This window comes from Chelmon rostratus, chromosome 3, assembly GCF_017976325.1.
Source record: "Chelmon rostratus isolate fCheRos1 chromosome 3, fCheRos1.pri, whole genome shotgun sequence".
Classification (NCBI taxonomy): Eukaryota; Metazoa; Chordata; class Actinopteri; order Chaetodontiformes; family Chaetodontidae; genus Chelmon; species Chelmon rostratus.
Window position 1 is genome coordinate 23860973 of NC_055660.1, and position 18194 is coordinate 23879166.

Here is an 18194-nt window from a genome sequence, read left to right on the forward strand (position 1 = left end):
CAGAATCCATAAAATCAACTGTTTTGGTTTTCAGTACGCCATGAGTTACACGCCTGCATCTCTGGAATGCAGACACACTCCTCTATCCATTCATATACACACACATTTGGTTGTATGTATGAAAAAAAATATATGAAATTGTCCCCTTCAGTAGCACTACCATGTGCTATGAACCTATAAATAAATGAGTTCAAAAGGTTCAATAATTAAAATTTGCATGTTAAAACTTTAGCATCATTTTATCATCAAACCATCACTTTTTAAATTTGAATCATGCTGGTTGCTAACCAGACACAGCCTGCCGTCAGATGTGTTGCTCAATGGGTCGTTTACTTATCTAAAAACTGACACTGGTTTCTGTGGTTCTTATTATGCAAATTGGAGGGTGACACCTCAAAGAGTGACCAGTTGTGCTGTGATCCAGCAATAGGTGGGATCTGATGGCCTCTGGAGTGGGAGGAAACACGAGAAATTGGAACGAAACCACCCTGAACTCCTCACGGCAAAACCTGTTCTCGAGCAAGACACTGAAACCTTATCAGGAGGCTCGCTGTAATCTAGAGCATCACCTAATCTTTAAACCTGTTGGTGTAATGATATGCAGCAGGGGATCACTCCCATGAGAAAATATGAACTAAAGGAAAGAATGTGCAATCGGTAGGTCGAGCAGACGCTAACGCTTCAAACCGAGAGAGCTAAACTATGTTCATGTTCTCGGGAACCAGAGTGGAAAAACTGACTTTGCTGAATTTGGTTTGTTTAGGTTCACACTGCCCATTTGCAAACAAACCAGCTAAACAGAAGTCACGTGCACTCAGAAGCAGCTTTTTTTATTGAGCAGAGTGTTGCTAACCTGTCCAGTGACAGAGATACAGGAATTCATCTTATTTGTTTGCATGAAGTACACAAGTAGGCATCGTGGCACACTTATTTGATAATACACAACTCAAATGGCATTGTTCTCAGCTGACCAGGTGAGTCAGACTATAGGAGCAAACACTCCAAAGTTCAAACAAACTGCTGCAAATACAGACGATTTTTGCCATACAGACGCTTTAAAATTGCTTTTATCAACTGAGTGTGAGGGGCTTTTCCGACTCGGGCTCACAGCTGATGCGGAAACACCAACCCAGGCCTCCGACAACTTGGTGATCAAAGATGAAAGGCAGCGTGTGAAGGCAAGTGCAGCAGCAGAGTTAAAGATCTCTCAGTGAGATTTTCTGAAAGAGCTTTTGTTCTGCAGATTTAAAACACAGCGGTCACAGAGTGGAGGGGAAAGCAATATAAATATCATATCTCCACACTCAACTGCTCGCACAGAGAAAAGATAACTTTGTTTTTGTGGTCCCCGTAGAAGTGGTGAGTTTGAATGAGGAGCCCTGAGCTGCAGAGCGCGGGGAATGCTGTGTAATAAACAGTGCAGCTGGGAGGGCCATTGTGAAGATTTGATTTACTGTTGGAGGTTGTCCTGTAGCTGTCACCACTCAGAAACGTTCATCCCGTGCATCCCTCCTCCTCTGCTCACCAAGTGTGCATGTGTACGCGAATGTGTGTGGCCTCTTTTTGTTTGTATGTTTATCGTGTGTGTGTGTGTGTCTGAACTGTCAACCGGTGATGGAAAACGTCCTGGGTCTTCTTCCTCATTTGGTACCAGAGGAAATATGACTCAAATGGACACCATTAGTCTTAATGGGTTGGGGCCAGCTGCACAGGAGACAACGATCATACAGCAGACATGCAGCGTGTTGTGTTTTTAGGATGTTGTGGCTGCTAATGTTGCTGTAGCTATCCGGCGTTTGACTTGCGCTAGCTTCTTTAGCTGTGGTTGGTTTTCATCAGTCTTTCTGGAAAGCTGAAAAGGAAAATATTTTGATGGAAGCTGGTCGATCAGAGGCTGGCTAGAAGATGGGTAGAAATGTAGCTCAACTGAGACGTAGTCCTGTAGTGCAGTGGTGGTTCCTTTCTTCTCAGATTGTTTGATTTTGATCATTTTTAGAGGCCTGAATGGTTCAAACTACACAACATTTTGCCAAAAAAAGGCAACGATTAGAGAAAAGTCAGAAGCATAATGATAATTTTTCCTTTAATTCGTTTTTACATGATTTCTTACTTTCAAGATGCGCCCTGTGCCTGCCTGCGGGTTTCCGGCCCGCAGGTTTGAAACCAGTGTTATCGTGTATTTTTCTGGTGCAATGACGTGTCTCCATCTGTCTCCCTCTGCCTTCGTCCCCTCAGAGAGCGACTACACCAGTCTATGTGAGAAGCAGCCCATTGGTCGGCTGTTATTCCGTCAGTACTGTGACACCAGGCCAGAGCTGAAGCGCTGCATCGAGTTTATGGATGCTGTGGTAAGACTTTGCTTCTTCTCAGACGTTCTGACATTATTCTTATAGCTAACCTTCTTTCACAAATCCTCTGTCTTCTCAGTCCCTGCATCTCTGTCTCTGTCTCTCTCATCGGATTCGTCTCACTGTGAGTCCTCATGAGACTGGTCTGAATCGGGCCCCGCAGAGCAAGGAGTAGGAGAGGAGAGTCAGCGCTTGGTCCTTTGCCTGCTCTTGGCACAAGCATTGGGTGGTGGGTGGGGTGGGCGTAGGGGGTGATTAGCGACTTAGACAGGCTGTCAGAGCAGACCCCTCCCCTTCCTCCATGCACTCCTCCATGAGGTCAAGCCCACGTCAGAGGCAGGTCCCCTGGGTGAGACAGGCAAACACAGGCCCGAGCTTGTGTCTAGGCCCCTGGAGGTATGCGAGAAAGGAAAACAGGGGGGGAATCATGCTTGTTTAATAAGAACTTACATTAGTCTTTTTCAACGTACGCAGACGGGCGCGTAGATACGTGCGCTGGGAGTGACACACACTCACACTGACTGACAGAAGTACAAAAAGCTGAAACGAGCAGCACTTCAGTGCTTAACAAGTGGAGCTAGTCCTGCTGAAGACGTCACGCCTTGGCTGTGATGTGTGGTCGCACGGCTCGGTCCCATTCCTCTCCACCGAGCTTGTTTTCAAACAAAACACGCAGCTCGAAGCAGTCGAGCTGCAGACCTTCTCCCTGCCTACGGCCATATTTGACCAAAAACACAGTCTGTGATGATGCGATGGGGTGAAAACGGAGGCCTGCTAGGTGACAGATGTAACGGCCGAAGCGTGAAGATGAACATGGTCGGCGGTTTGCTGCCTTGACTAAGACGAGATGTTTTGTCATCAGCAACACTTCTCTATTTGTCTTCCATCCCACACTCGTTTCTATTTTAATATTTTCCTCACTCTTGTTCCTCATTAACCCCTCCACCCTTCTCTCTCTGTCTCCCCCCATCCCAACCTTCCTCTCTGCTTTCTGGTGCCCGTCTCTCTGTCTGACCTTATTTGGACAGACATTAAAGATGGCTGAATGAGTATGGCTTTCTACGTTGCTGCGTTTGTTCACACTTCTGCTCCTCTCTGACAGGCCATGTACCAGCTAGCTCCTGACGAGAAGAGGAGGGACTGTGGACTGAATGTTTTAGACACATACTTTAATAATGGGGTAAGACGCACACACGCTTACTTAATGACCGGCCCAGTCGATTTGGACATAACAAACATTACTAATATGTGATATTAGTTGAAGAAAAAGTGTGTCTCAAATCTTCCAGTTGTTCATCTCACTGGACTGTGTGACTTTATTACATCAGAGCTGTAATTTTGAAATGTTTATTTTTGGTCTCTGTATGGTTTTGTTGCTTTGTTTAATTGTGTTATCAGCATATTTACATTTAATTAACTAAACACATATTTGCAGACGATGCATTATGTTTGATATGTGGTGGACTGTTTCAACTTTGGACTTTATCCAAAGTCTGAATCCAAAGATGTGTAATTACAATTTAGTATTACCAGCACCTCTGTCTGCAGCAGTGTTTTACACCTCTGTTTGGGTCCTCTTGGTTGGATAATTAGCATTATAGGTCGACACTAACTTCTCATAAATTACACTGGCGCACATATAGAAATAGAGGGGTGGTAACAGGCTGCCATGTAGTGTGAGTGCAAACTGATTGGGTAGATGTAGAAAGTTAAAAATGTGTGTGTATATATATATGTATTTATATATATAAACATACGTGTGTCACACATTCTTTTTAAGGATTTCCTCTTGTTGTGTTCACACCACAACCTTTATTTTTAAGCTTGGTGCACTCACCTAAAATGAACTGGACCAAACTGACAAACGAACCAAAGTTTGTTTTGAATCAGGCCCTACAGCTGAGGTGTGACCACAGCCTTGATGTCGTGCTCCACTAGCCAGACTGTGCAGGTTCACACGGGGAACCGGGCGAGCCGACTGATAACTATCCTTGACAGTCTGCAGCCACAGTACACTATCATCTCACTTTGCTTCTGTCCTTCTCCGTCTGTCTGTCCGCCTGCCTCGCCCTCTGTCTTTCTCTCCGCAACCCTCAAGTCGGCCGCCCATCTGCCAGACATACCCCAGGACGTGGTCGCTGGGTGTCGGGAGAGGCTGGAGCAGAGTCCGTGTAAGGAGCTCTTCAATGACTGCACCAAGTAAGTCTGGCTTATCCACTCTTTGTGACCACGATCCGACCTGCAGCTCTTAGTTGTGATCAGACTGTTAATGAAATGCCTCTTTGTTGGAAGCGTATAGACTTTGTGTTTTTGTTTTCATTTTTGATTGAGTCTGGCCGTCAAAGTGCAGTGGCACCAATACAATCCTGTTCCTTCAGCAAGTGTGTATGTGTGTTTGTAGACTGTGTGGACCAGTGCACCCTGTCACTAGTGATGATGAGGCAGCTGGCACCTGGAGTGCAGTATTAGACGCGCGCACGCATGCGCACACACACACATGCACACAGCAGAGGCAAATGAAAAAGAGCAGCGGGCAGAGAGAGCATCCGGATGGCTGGCATGAAAACAACAGCCACCTCAGTGTTCCCCGTATATATACACACACACACACACACACACACACACACACACACTCTGACACACAAACACAGATTTATAAACACGCGCACACATGCACTGACACACACTCTTGCAGGTGTTTCTGCTTCCTGCTCTGAGAGCCAGGAGAAGCAAACAGACCAGGGATTATTACCCCGAATGTACTTCTCATTGCAAAGACACACACACACACACATTCACACACCGAAATATAATGTCCCTATTGCCCAAGTAATTTAACTCTGTCACAGTTGGTTTCTGTTGCCCAGGACGTCAGCTGAATGATATATTGTGAAATGTGTATCATGGTCAGCTGTCACATGTACTTTGGTAATGATAAATGCATTAATTACTGTTATATATGTTGGTACATTATCCTTTATTTTCTACATTTAGCTCACCACTGATGTGATTGTGTTGATTAATTACAGTATGAGTTACGGTTAAAGATTGTTGATGTCTGAACTGTATTGTGTACTTATTGGTTGGCTAAAGTTCTGGTCAGATACCATTGGTTGCTTTAGCGTTTCTTTGTTTAATTAAAGGAAATTCAGAAAATGTATTAAGAAATTTGAGTAAAGTGAGATTCTTAACATTGGTAACATGATGAATTTTTGTTTGTTGTTCAGCCCTGACCAGAAAACATAGCAGAAGTGCTTTTCATGGACAAGTATGCACTGAATTATTTTAAAAAGATTTTGCTGGATTGTGTAAATAATCTGGCAGTGACTTGGCAGCAGATTATTTGCAAATGACACATGACCCAGGTCCTCTGCCATACAACACATTTTATTAAATTTGTTTGCTAGGGACAATGTAGAATAAAACGCTAATTTAAAGAAGAAATATACATCATAAATATATCACATCAGCACATAAAATGGACAGTATAATCCACCCCTCATCAAATCAGTAGACTTCAAGAAGGCAAACCCAGGTCTCCTCAGTCCTGGCAAGACCTGAGTTCCTGTGAAGTACCAACTTTTAGCCACACAGGCGCACAGATTTGGGTTGGAACGCTGCGACCGGCCTGTGATTCACTTGAGCTTCCCCCCGGGGGAATACCGGAATCTGCTCGAAGGAGCTCAGGAGAAGTGGGAATCGTGGTTGGGAAAACACTCAGTGTTCTCAGCCTGCGCTCCTGTTTTGGCGAAACGCACGAAGAGAGCTTTTCAAAAGCTGCTGGATTTGTAAAATCAATAACCTTTATGGATCAGAAGCTGGTCCTGCTGACTGTCAAGGACAGACTCTCTGCTGGTGATTCTGTTTTATGCTAGAATGAATTTCCCAGGCGTGTGACATCAGCCTGTTAATCGTGTCTTTAGCTTATTTATTTAGTTTTATTATTGTTGTGTGTAAGTTTGCCTCTGAATTTGGAGGCAGTGCTGAAACATCACAAGAGGTGCATTCGCAAAAGCACTGGTGGAGGCAGTTTGAACAGGAGAAGGTGTTGACTGATATGTAACTAAAGCTGGAAAACATCAGTGGTTGAGGTTAAGATGAACGCACGCACACCCCCACACACACCTGCCTTCTGTCTTTGGCATCTCAGGTCATGGTCTGCTGGCCCTGTTTCCTTCCCTTCTGCATGCATCTCTATTTTAATACCTCTGAGTAGCCAAAAGGCCACTGGGGAGGGCAGAGAAGTGGTGTGAGAAAGAGAGACGGCACAGAATTATAATTCTGAAGGTCCACAGTTTGTGTCGCGGGAAGCACAGCATCTACTTAATTCAAACTTCTCAACCAGATTGAATACGGGGCGAGCGAGGAGGTGACGGGCCGGCAGAGAGCACGTCATAAGGGGTCAGAAAACCCACGTAAGGAGAGCAGAGAGGGAGAAAGTGGGAAAAGTGAGGAGAAACGGAAAAAAGTGTTAAGGAGAGCGGAGTGTACAAACACAGAACAACACAGGCACGTGTTCGTGTTACTGAGCAGCAGCAGCAGCACTTCAGATGTTTTTGAATGGAATTCCTGTTCAACTTCAATCATCACTTCTTCCACTATCATTATTATTTATATTCCGTTGTGGAATTCTTATTTTCTGTAATTTCCTTATTCCAGTATGTAATTCTGACCCAGGGCTTATTCGTGTTTTTTTCTCAGTGAGAAAGACTGTAGGAAAGCATGGTGCTGCACGTGGAAACGTGACTTTTGGCAGAGCCACACACCCACTAGCAGAAATGTATTAGCTCACTCATGGATTTTCTTGTGCTGCAGTGGAACATACTGTTATGTCATAGCAGGAGTAAAGTGTGGCCTTCAGTGCATGTGTATCATGTGTTTCGTGTATCGCTGGTCTTGACAAAGGTCCGCGTGCTGATTTTTCTCCCCGTTTCTTTTCCTCTCGCTCTGCCCTCATATAACAAAAGCCATATTGTAGCCGTGTTTATTTCTACTCCCAGTGGTGTCTGTCTGAGGCTCGACTCCAAGCCAGGCACTGCTTGGCTCCTGCCTTTCTGGAGCCCCTTTCTTAAAGCGTCCGGGACCAGTTTTGTCTTGCAAGGCCGAGTGAAGCCAGTGGACCTGACATGTGAACACGGACGAGAGTCTGAGCTTCAGTCATTCAAGCCATGGTTTGATGGCAGATATGAGACAGCTTGATACTGAAAAACGTATGCTGTCCTTAAGACTGTATTGAAAACATGATATTGTATCCATGGTGATTACAGGACAGAATAGCAAGCAGTTTTGATGCGTATACCTTTAGCTCATACCCCTGTGAGCTCAGAAGGAGCAGAGAACCGGCTGATAAAATATTTAGACGCTATACTCGCGTAGATGGGACGTTCATGAACTGGGTCCCATGATGACATAATTCAGTTTTCTTTTGCACAGCAGAGGGTGCTCCCCTTGTGGAAACTCTCGACTCTCGAGCCTTTTGCCAAGAACAGCCACCCCAGGGCCGCCGGTAACCACAGGCAGCTTTCCTCATCCTCCTTAGTGATGAAGTAATTTCAAAATATGGTCAAGGAAAATCTCTCCTTGCCAAATATGAGCATCTCTTCAGCATTCGGGTAGTAGAGGAGGGGTATCTGCTTCAGCTTTGGTTTTCAGTCATGTGTTGTAGGCTGGCAGAGGAGCTTTTGAGACTTTGCACACTGTTGTGATGTCATTTTTTAAAAAGACATTATTGATTTCAGGTGTCAAATCTTTTTCATGTACAGTTATATAATAGGCATACATGTACTATCAGTAATATTCCCAGATAGTTTGGCAAGATATGAAGGTTTTTTAAGAATTAGTTTCACTTTTGAAGGCTATAAATCAAAGGCAAATGCAAAAGTGATAATTTCACTGTTCTGGATCATGATACTGTTTGTGGCCTCTTAGCTAGAGGCTTCTGTTCGGATGAAATTAGCTGAATCACTTGCTTCTATTGTGAAAACACAATTTCATTTTATGTTAATTGCTTGTATTCGAGGTTGCCTTTGTACTAGATTATTGGCTAATGCAAGTGTCACTGGTATTTTACAGCATTACGTACATTACATTACTTCTCAAACCAGTTGAATTGGGTTTTTTTAAGCCAGTAACACTGTGTTGAATTGTCACCCATACGACCAATATCCATAGAGACGTGTGTGTGTGAGAAGAGTACAAATGCAGACATGTTTAACAGGTTAAGCTTTTCTGACATGCTTGTCTTAAAGTAATTAAGTCGTACAAGTACTCGCCTCTGGCCTTTGGCTCAGTCTCTCTGCTGCTGCATACAGCTGATATATGGACTTGTTAACTCCTGCTTTCCTCAGCTTCATGAAGTTGGCTGTGAGAGGTGGAAGGCACTTATTGTCTGTCATGGTGCTGTTGTTAATGATTTGGATAACAGGTTTTTGTCTTATGAAACAGAGAAACTTGCTTGTGTTGTCCACTTGTTTTTCTTGACCCAATGTAATATTTGCTATGCCAGTGAAGTTGATCATTTGTGGTGAATATGTGCTATCAAGGTCGACCAGAACAAAACTTCCAAAATGTTTTTAGACAAGTGTTTTTAGTTAAAATTCAGTTAACATTTCCCAAGCTTAAGGCCATAACTTAGTAAAGGCTTAAAGGTTCCCCGTGGAGTTTTCTTCTAAACAAATAAGTTATGTTTGCACTTTGTGTTTGCACTAAAGTGGTTCTCACGTTCATGTGTGTATCCTTGAAGTCTATCAGATGTGTTGAATTGTGTTTTCTTCCTCACGGAACATTTACGATGACTTTTTATAAAAATGTTGTAAATCTTGCATTTTTAACATCGACCTTCCTGTCCGCTGCCTTTGTTGATGCACTGCTACACCTGTTGGCACATTACTGCCACCAACTGATCACTGGAATAACGTGAAACTGATGGGGTCCCACTTGTAGAAACATGGCTCCATAGCGCCACTAGTGCTCAAAAACTTCCACAGGGCCCCTTTAATTGAAAGGATTTAACAAAAGTTTGAAACTTGAAGTAAATGGGAAAAGTGACCCATCACGAAATTGCTTTTGACCAGTTTGGCTGTTCTCATGGAACAGTAATAAAGCTTTCCTCTGTGCTTTTGACTGGAAAACTGTGAGAGGGTCACGGTTAGTCTCATTGGGAAGCTCATGTGAGCATCTTGTTCACAGTCATCTACAGTAAATAAGAGAAACAACATCTAAAATCAAACATTAAATGGCTCTTTGCCTGCATTAACAAGCATCACATGAAAACCTGCTGACTCATACGTATTGACTGAAGGGAAAGGGCCAAACGCCAGTCACCACCTCTGTGGGGAAGTAATCTCAAAGTTTTCCTGTGGCATTTGCCTCCGTTCTCCATTTAAATATGTTATCTGTCGAAGACGCTGACAGCAAGGCCAGTAGATTTTTAAGCCGCTATAATAACCGCAGCATGTTTGCTAACCCATGTTTTTTTCCGCCGAAGCCCTTGAAGTGTCTGCAAACCTGTCTCAGTACAGTTCAGTTCATATCTGTTTCATGCCACAGTCAAACAAGACATTTTGTCGAAGTCAAACAACATCTGTAGTCAAAGCAGTGAAAAAGGACTCTGTTATGAGAGGGTGGCTGGGTCATGTCAAAGAGTCATGTTCCTACAGCTCTTAGTGGAGTGACTGTTGACTGATGGTCCGGAGACGATGAGGCAGTGACCTTGAACGACCCCCTCCTCTCCGTCATAGGCGTGCGTTACCTCAACCCTTCGACACGTGGCAGGACTTTTACAGAATGTTTAAGGGGTTTTTTTTTTGTCTATATGTCTGACTGTATGACCTAATCGCATAGATTCAGACAGATTCACACCCACATGCTCGTGTGAGGTGAGATTAGATGTTCCGCTCACCCTCCTGCTCAGTTAAAAACGGTTTCCCCAAAATCCCCTGTTTCCTGTATGAGTCGAGTGGAATGTCTCTGTTCAAAGGCATTTTTCATTTTTCACGGCTGTGAATCGAGTTTTTTTTTTTTTTTTTCCACTGAGAACGGCTTTGAACCACAACACAGCCGGCAATGCCTAAACACGCACGCAAACACGCAGACGTACACAAACACGCACAGATATGTGATTCAGGGGCTCGTCAGATAAAGAGAATGTGTGTTTACAGTCACTGGAAAGGTTTAAAGGCGTTCTCCGGCTGTCTGTCTGGAAGATTTGGCAAGAAATCTTTCATGTGCTTGTTTATTTTTTTCCTGCTGGCGTGTACATTGTTACATCTTTATTACCTCGTTATTAAATGATCATCTACCCTCGTTCTCCCTCCCTCCCTACAGAATAGTTCGTGATTATCTGAGTGGGGCTCCATTTTCCTCCTACCAGGAGTCCATGTACTTCTCTCGCTTCCTGCAGTGGAAATGGTTGGAGAGGTGGGTAGTCACTGCAGATTACACACTGGGTGAAACGGACATGCAAACCGTTCTTTTGTCTTACATAAAAATGACACCTGTGGTGTTACACGCATTCGAAAGTCTCTGTGTTGCATCATTCATTCCACTTCTGTATTTGCTAAGGGCAGCAAATTTGTCCTTTTTTGAATGACCATTACCTCTAGAGGAAAAAACAGCATAAAACAAAGTCAGTTATTAATGAATAGAATAAAAAGAGAATGCTGATACCCTGGTGTTAATAAATGGCAGGAGAAATGCTAACAACAAACAAACAAAAAATGCACAAACGTTCCAGGGTACAGTAGTGAAGAGAGCAGGGAAGGTGCACCGAAACACAAAGGTGGTGCTGCCAATCAGTGTTTCTGTATGAGTAGTAAATAATTGATGATGCTTTGCATAATGGCTGGGTAACCGAAGCAGGGTGGAAAGAGCAGTCATCAGGGTGGATTAATAATATATTAGAGCTTACTCTGTCTGCAACATCACATGGTCTGAGAGAATAACCTTCAGTTATTTAATGTCTCTTTTTGTCTCTGTCTCTCTTTCTCGTTCTTCTTTCCGTCCCCACAGGCAACCAGTAACCAAAAATACCTTCAGACATTATAGAGTACTAGGAAAAGGTGGATTTGGCGAGGTGAGTGTCACCGCGATCCAGGAGTAAAGTAGAAATAAGTGACGGTGTTCTGTGGTGTTGTGGTTATTCACGTTTGTATGGTGGACACTGAGCCAGCGTTATGTTCCCTTACACAGCAAGTTTGGAAAGGACATGTTAATGTTAATGATCTAAGCTGCTACAAGTAGCCTTTAACAGTTAGTTAATGCTGCCCTGTTTATGTCCCCACTCCAGTAATGTTGGGTGGAGAAATCTGTGGTGTGACACATTAACTTCCATTAGTTGTACTTTTCAAGTGTTTTCTTTTTTTTAATTAATTTTATGTGCATGCGTGTGTGATAATGTTTCCTCTGTGCTTGTTTTCCAGGTTTGTGCCTGCCAAGTACGTGCCACCGGTAAGATGTACGCCTGTAAAAAGCTGGAAAAGAAACGAGTGAAGAAAAGAAAAGGTGAAGCAATGGCACTAAACGAAAAACGCATTTTAGAAAAAGTTAACAGTAGTTTTGTAGTAAGTACTACCTTTTTCTTATTCAACCTTTCAACAGAAATGTACCTGTTTGTCTGTGTGTCAGTGTGAGTGTTGCGTGCGTTCTGTATGCGTGAGCATCGTTTGTTGTGGCTGCAGGATCCTGCAAAAGAAATTGAATAGTGTGTTTGCAGAGGCTGTCGATCAGCTGTGAAGACAGCGCTGTGACTCAAGTTCTGTTTGTTTAATGACGTCCGTGCCAGGTGGACGAGCTTGTGAGTCGCAGTGGAAAGAAATGTGATGGGATAAAACCACAAAAGGGGGGAAAAAGAAGTCACGTGATACCATTTACCGGTTGCAGGTGACAGCACACTGCAGGCAGTTTGCAAGGATGTGAACATTCTGACTAGCTTGCATACACTTTGAAGTCAAATCCAAATGTATTTAGCTAATAAAGCTATTTTGCATTGCAAACATGCCAAATTTGATTTCATTTGGAGCATACTGTCAGCCTTTGTGTATGTGTAATGAATTATGATTGAAATGTGTTTTGCTGCCAATATTTTAATGATGTTTTTCAATGTTCTTGACTCAAATATCCAGATTGTTTATTGTAGTAAATTTATGTACTTTTTGACAGGTGCGTGTCATAGATTGTGAGGAAAAATCACACACACACCACACATGTGCCTCTGTGCCTACACGGGTCCCACACTCTTTGATTTGACTTGTGTGATTTTTGTCTTTGTGCTATAACCCAAATATAAGGATTTTATGATTGCCTTTAAAACAGTCTCAGTTGATCCAGATCACTTTTAAAAGACCTCACAGCTTGACTGGGGTTCACTTGACGCAAATCAATCGATTGTGGAATGATTTAGAGCAAAATGTCTGTGATCAACTGGAAAGTGTATGTCAGAGCAGTAGCATGAGCATGAAATATAAGGAAGTGCCAGATTTTAGAGCCAGTTCTGAGGAAGCTCTGATTAGGAAAAGAACTATGAGCCAGATAAAGAATATGACACCGATTTCCAGAGAACTTCATAACATAGGCTCCATCATGAGGAAACGATATTCAAGCTGCTCTTCACGGTGGTCAAACCAAACGAACAAATTGCAAAGGCCCTCAGTAGCATCTGTAAAATAAATGCAGAAAAAGTCAAGGGGGCTTCAGCACCTTCCAAAGGCTCTTTCCTCGAGCTCATTGTCTCCTGCAAACCAAATGTAATGGATTTTTGCACCACAGTTTAAGTTTCATGATAGCGCAACAGCATGCAGGAGAAAGTAGTGCAGTGTCCTGCTCAGAGCATGTGTGCCAGCCAAAAAAAAAAAAAAAGAAAAAAAAATCATTACCCTGCCACCGTACCACCATGCCTCAAGCTCTTAATGGTGGCGTTGCTCTTGGCTGGTTTTCCTATGGAGGATTTTCATAAATTGAGCCATAGTCATGAGTAAGCGGTGGTTTTTGGCTGGTGCTGTAATGCCAAGCTTGAACGCTTTTTAGGGAGTCACCTAGCTTTTCATTTCTTCCATGCTGTACCAAAGCACTGAAGGCAGAAATTTGCAGTTGACAGTCCATTAACATGTAAGGTGATACGTTGTAGGAACAGTTCAAGACCTTAAAGGCAGATATCAGTAATGTCTGTGGGTCATAAATGAAATATAAGAGAGATGTGGCAAGAATAAGCTTGAATGTGTAACTTATTTCCATTTAGTCTGTGTGACAGCAGTGTCTAAAAATCACCTGAAATAAGGAAGATTGACTTTATGAGCTGGTATTTTATGAAATAAAATACAAGTGATTAGCAAGAGTAGAAATTCGTCAGTTCAGATTTTAAAATGTGAGCCATCGGCGACACAGTTTGCGTGTTCTTGTGTGTCTGTCTTTTTATTCTGCTATCAGCACTCTTTGTATATAAAAACGCTTGAATTCTAGTCCTTGCTTGACGACGCATGTTGACATCAGGAATCAAACGCAGCTGGAAAACCAGTGATGTGTGCCTCTGTTTCCATTTCGTCCGACTGTACGCAGAAAAGCATCTCAGGTGCTCCGGCAGGAAAAGAAAACTTAGCTTTGGCTCAGCGTTGTGCTCCTCTAAAACAAATTATTGTTCCAAAGACAAGAAAATTACAGCGAGCGCTCATTTAACATTCTTGGAACGTGGCGAGGAGCGGCCAGAGGGATAAGCATGTTAATTTCTGGTCTGTGGGTCTGTGTGCAGTGTGGACTTTGCATGTGTGTACATGTACATACTTTAGGACATGGTGTTCTGCTGTCTAACTGTACAGGACTGTGATATTGATCTGTAGTACAGTAAGCTGGGCTGTAAGAGAGCAGAGCCTCGAAGCCCCTCCATGTTCTCCATTTGAAGCTAATGGTTGTGTTTGAGTTGTACTATGTGCTGGATTAGTCGGTTTCTGATGCAGCGTGAGCTATGTTGTGCGTCCTTGTTTTAAGTGAGTCATGGCAGCAGCATGTGTATGGGCATGCATGCACACACACACACACACACACACACACACACACACACACACACACACACACACAGGCTAGAGTGGGCTTGTTACAGAACCTCAGACTTGCAGCTCTTGTCACCTGGGATTGGCACATGATTGTGTGTGTTTGCGTGTGTGTGTGTGCGTGCGTGTGTGTGCGCTCGCTCTCTGTGCTGCAGGCAGAACTGATGACTCTTCATGTGCCTCTCTACCTACGAGAGCAGCTCTGTTGCCTAGCAACACTGACCAAACAGCAGTAGCAAGGAGAAGAGTCAAGTGCTCTCTCAAACCCCTCATTTCTCTCTCTCTCGCTATTCTTCTTTACCGTTTTTTGATCAGTGCATCACACTATTAGTCAATGCACACTGCTAGCTCGCTGTATATTTTAACCATTAACCCGTCGTCACATTCAGTGTGTGGGTGTGTGTATGTGGGACAGAGGGCAGGACGACCCTGCTCTGAAGTCTCCCGCAGGTGAGACCTCAGGCGAGGCTCCTCGCTCTCATGCACATTTAGCTGGCTATCATTTGAAATGTTTTGAATACATTGAAATGGTTAAAGGGTCGAAACACAAGTCAGGCCTGGTGTTTAATGTTGCGTTAATACACATTTTCCAAAATATAACATTTTGTAATGTTAATTATGGGATCAGAGACTGATACAAATGGTGATTTAAAGCAGATTTATGATATCTGATCAAAGAACGAGCGAACACCAGTTTTCACTTGCTGTCCTGTCCATTACCTGAGAATATTAAGCTCCGGCGGGAGGCAAAGCGGTTTTCGTGATGTCATGATTCACCTCCTTTGAGAGTAAAGTCATTTCCAGTAAACCGATTGCCTTTGGTTTTCTTCATTCCTGTGACTTTATCGCATTAGCATAGATGTCGGGCATTAGTGGCACTGTGATTGCACAAGCGAGCTTCTTTTGTTACTGGGAGGCTTTTTGGATACGTTTTTTTTTTTTTGTAGTGTTTTATACATTTTAAAGAAGATGCTGAGAGCAAGCCGAGTGTGAGAGGCATTGTTTTGTGCTGCCAAGTTCAATAGTTTTGTCCATTGCTCATGAATAACCATGATTTTTGGAGGCATGCTAAGACTGTTTGCCTTGGCTTGTAGCACATATTTGTGTGTTTGTTTAGGTACAGTATGTACGTGTTTGTGTGTGTGTGAGCCTGTGTGTGTGTGTGTGTGTGTGCGCGCGTTCACTTGGCCCATAAGGTTTTTTTCCCATCCCCTCTTGTGGTCCGTCTCTGACTACATAGTCCAGAGCAGATGGGATTCCTCCTGATGGCAGCAACATCCTGCCTGTACACAACGGCACATGCACACACACTGTACCCTGCGTGTCACTGACCCACAGGGGGGCAGAGGAAGGAGGAGGGGAGAGGGAGGGAAGGCTGGTGGGAATGAAGGGAGAAAAGAGAGATAGATGGTGGGATTCAAGGGAGAGGACATGAAGCAATGGAGTGAGGAGTGGAGAAGAAGCTTCTGGTTTTCCATGTCGATGATACATCTCTCTTTGTTTCTCTTTGTATACATTCCCGACATTTCATCTGGGATAATGGACGATTATTTGTGGGCATTAAACAAACCAAATGAAACAATGCTGTTCCTCTAGCCACCCTGTCTCTTACCACTGCTCTTCCCTCTTCCTCCTCCTGCTCCTCCCCCCTCTGTCTCTTCATGCCTTCTTCTACACCAACTCCTTGACCGGTCCCTCACCTCCCTCGTTACCACTTCCCCAAATTTGCCTCCCCCTCCAGGTTAGTCTGGCATATGCCTATGAAACCAAGGATGCGCTGTGCCTGGTGTTGACCATAATGAATGGCGGCGACTTAAAGTTCCACATCTACAACATGGGAAACTCGGGCTTTGACGAGCAGAGGGCCATCTTCTACGCTGCTGAGATCTGCTGTGGCCTTGAGGACCTGCACCGTGAGAGGATAGTCTACAGGTTAGGTCACATGGGGGTCAGACACAGTTTTTGTGGCAGGTGTAGATGGGGAATCATGATAGTATTTGTCTTTAGAAGATTGGACGATACTGTAGGCAGGCCTCCTTCACTGTCTCAAAAATATAGCCCATGTTGCCATGACAGATTAGGACAGCGTTAAGCATAGAGGCTTTAAGAACAACTTCCAATTTGAGGTCTCTGAGGACTTTTGTGAGGTTTACAGGCCCAGGACCACATTATGTAAGCTTGTTGTTGTACAAAAGAATTTGCCTATAACTGGCTAAAGGTCCTTTAGAGGGACCCTCCAACGATTTTTGCACATGATGTTCAATTTATTTGTCATGAGAAGCACTACCAGTAAAAACAGCTGTGTGATGCCTTTTGTGGCCCTGAAGGGAGCTTTGTAAATTAACCCTGCTGATGCCACAGTGATGTTGTCAGGGTCACCTCAGGTTAGGTTTGGCACTTGACTTTTTTGAGAGCATGCCTGCGTTACACACCACCATGCAGGTGTGGTGTTTGAAAGAAGTGGGGTTTTTAATAGGCGGTGGGGGTCTAATGAAAGAAACTAACTGGGAAATTTGAGATTTTGGAACTAAAAGTCAGGATATCTCTCTGGTCCCTTACTTTTGACCATTTTTTGATCTGTCTCTTGCAAATCCCCAAACTTTGTGAAAGTACAGTAGTAAATCAGTGGAATAATCCTTCAACCCGAGGACAACTGACAGACCTCACCAATGCAAGATGTCTAAAACAAACCATAAACTGACTGTATGTCTGGCTGTTTGTCAGCTCTGGTGTTCCGTTCCATTATAGTGTTTGCCGTCGCGTAAGATTGGGACAAGTGCAAATAGAAAGTTCTGGATGATGAAGTGTCGTTGGATTAATGGTGTGCTGCTTTCACTGAGGTGGCATGCACCTGTCACACTCAATGGAGCCGCAGAGTAATGCTAACATAAACACTGATGTTCTTAGAAGACACATGCACCCACATACACATGGCCCATGTAGTCGTGTAAACACACAGTGCTCCTTGATCTCTGAATGTGTTACGGCAAACTTCAGACTTGCCTTTGTGGTTGAGTTTGGCATTGGTTAGAAGACTGCCCCAGTTTTCAACCTTAATAGCTATTATAATAAATAACAGGCTGTTTAGCATCATGCTTTTCAAAAAGTTAGATAAGATAAAGATTTTGCTTAAACAAAGGTAAAAATTAATTAGAATAACAACATGATATGTTAATTAAAATTGACTCGAAAGGGCCTTAATATGTAGCAACACAGCAAATAAAGACACCTGTGCAGATAAGCGTTTATTAATCCACATTAAAGATTGTAGAAGCGAAAGGACAGAAATCATGTGGGCAATAAAAGACAATGAAATGTCAACACAATAACAGGTTAATAGAGGATGCAAATATTTATCTAGGATGATGTAACATAAGTCTTTGTGCTCAAATGTTTGATTTGGATACATCCATAATTTCAACAGAATGATTCCCTAATGAATTTTTTTCTCTCGCAGGGATTTGAAACCTGAAAACATCCTTCTGGATGATCGTGGTATGTTCAGTTTATTTTATTTTACTTTATTTTACCTTGTTCTTGTTCAGCTCAGCGCAGAGTGGGCTAATATGTGGGCAGACGTCTTGGCTGGAGAATATGATTTGTTTGCCGCAGTTCTTTTGATGTAACCCTGCACCTTACGAGGTACAAGACAAGCAAGCAGCTTGTAACAAGTCCACTTTGCAATGTGCAGGGACATTATCTCCTCGTCTTTCGCAGGCTGAAAAATCATCTCTTCAACTTCTTCACATCAAGCGCTCTCCTCTGAGTCATACTCCCGTAACATCTATTCTCTGTAACATAGTCTTAT

The 18194-nt window shown here is 43.3% G+C and overlaps 1 protein-coding gene across 2 annotated transcripts in view; it reads left to right on the forward strand.

The window, feature by feature from the left end:
* The window catches only part of grk4 (G protein-coupled receptor kinase 4), a 38829-nt gene that overhangs the window by 15030 nt on the left and 5605 nt on the right, over positions 1-18194 (forward strand). For both annotated transcript variants that reach the window (XM_041966721.1, XM_041966720.1), the window contains exons 3-10: positions 2236-2348; positions 3451-3528; positions 4447-4547; positions 10674-10766; positions 11358-11421; positions 11768-11908; positions 16128-16318; positions 17844-17881. In XM_041966721.1, the coding sequence (XP_041822655.1) occupies positions 2236-2348; positions 3451-3528; positions 4447-4547; positions 10674-10766; positions 11358-11421; positions 11768-11908; positions 16128-16318; positions 17844-17881 (819 nt within the window). The remainder of the gene's footprint in view (positions 1-2235; positions 2349-3450; positions 3529-4446; positions 4548-10673; positions 10767-11357; positions 11422-11767; positions 11909-16127; positions 16319-17843; positions 17882-18194) is intronic.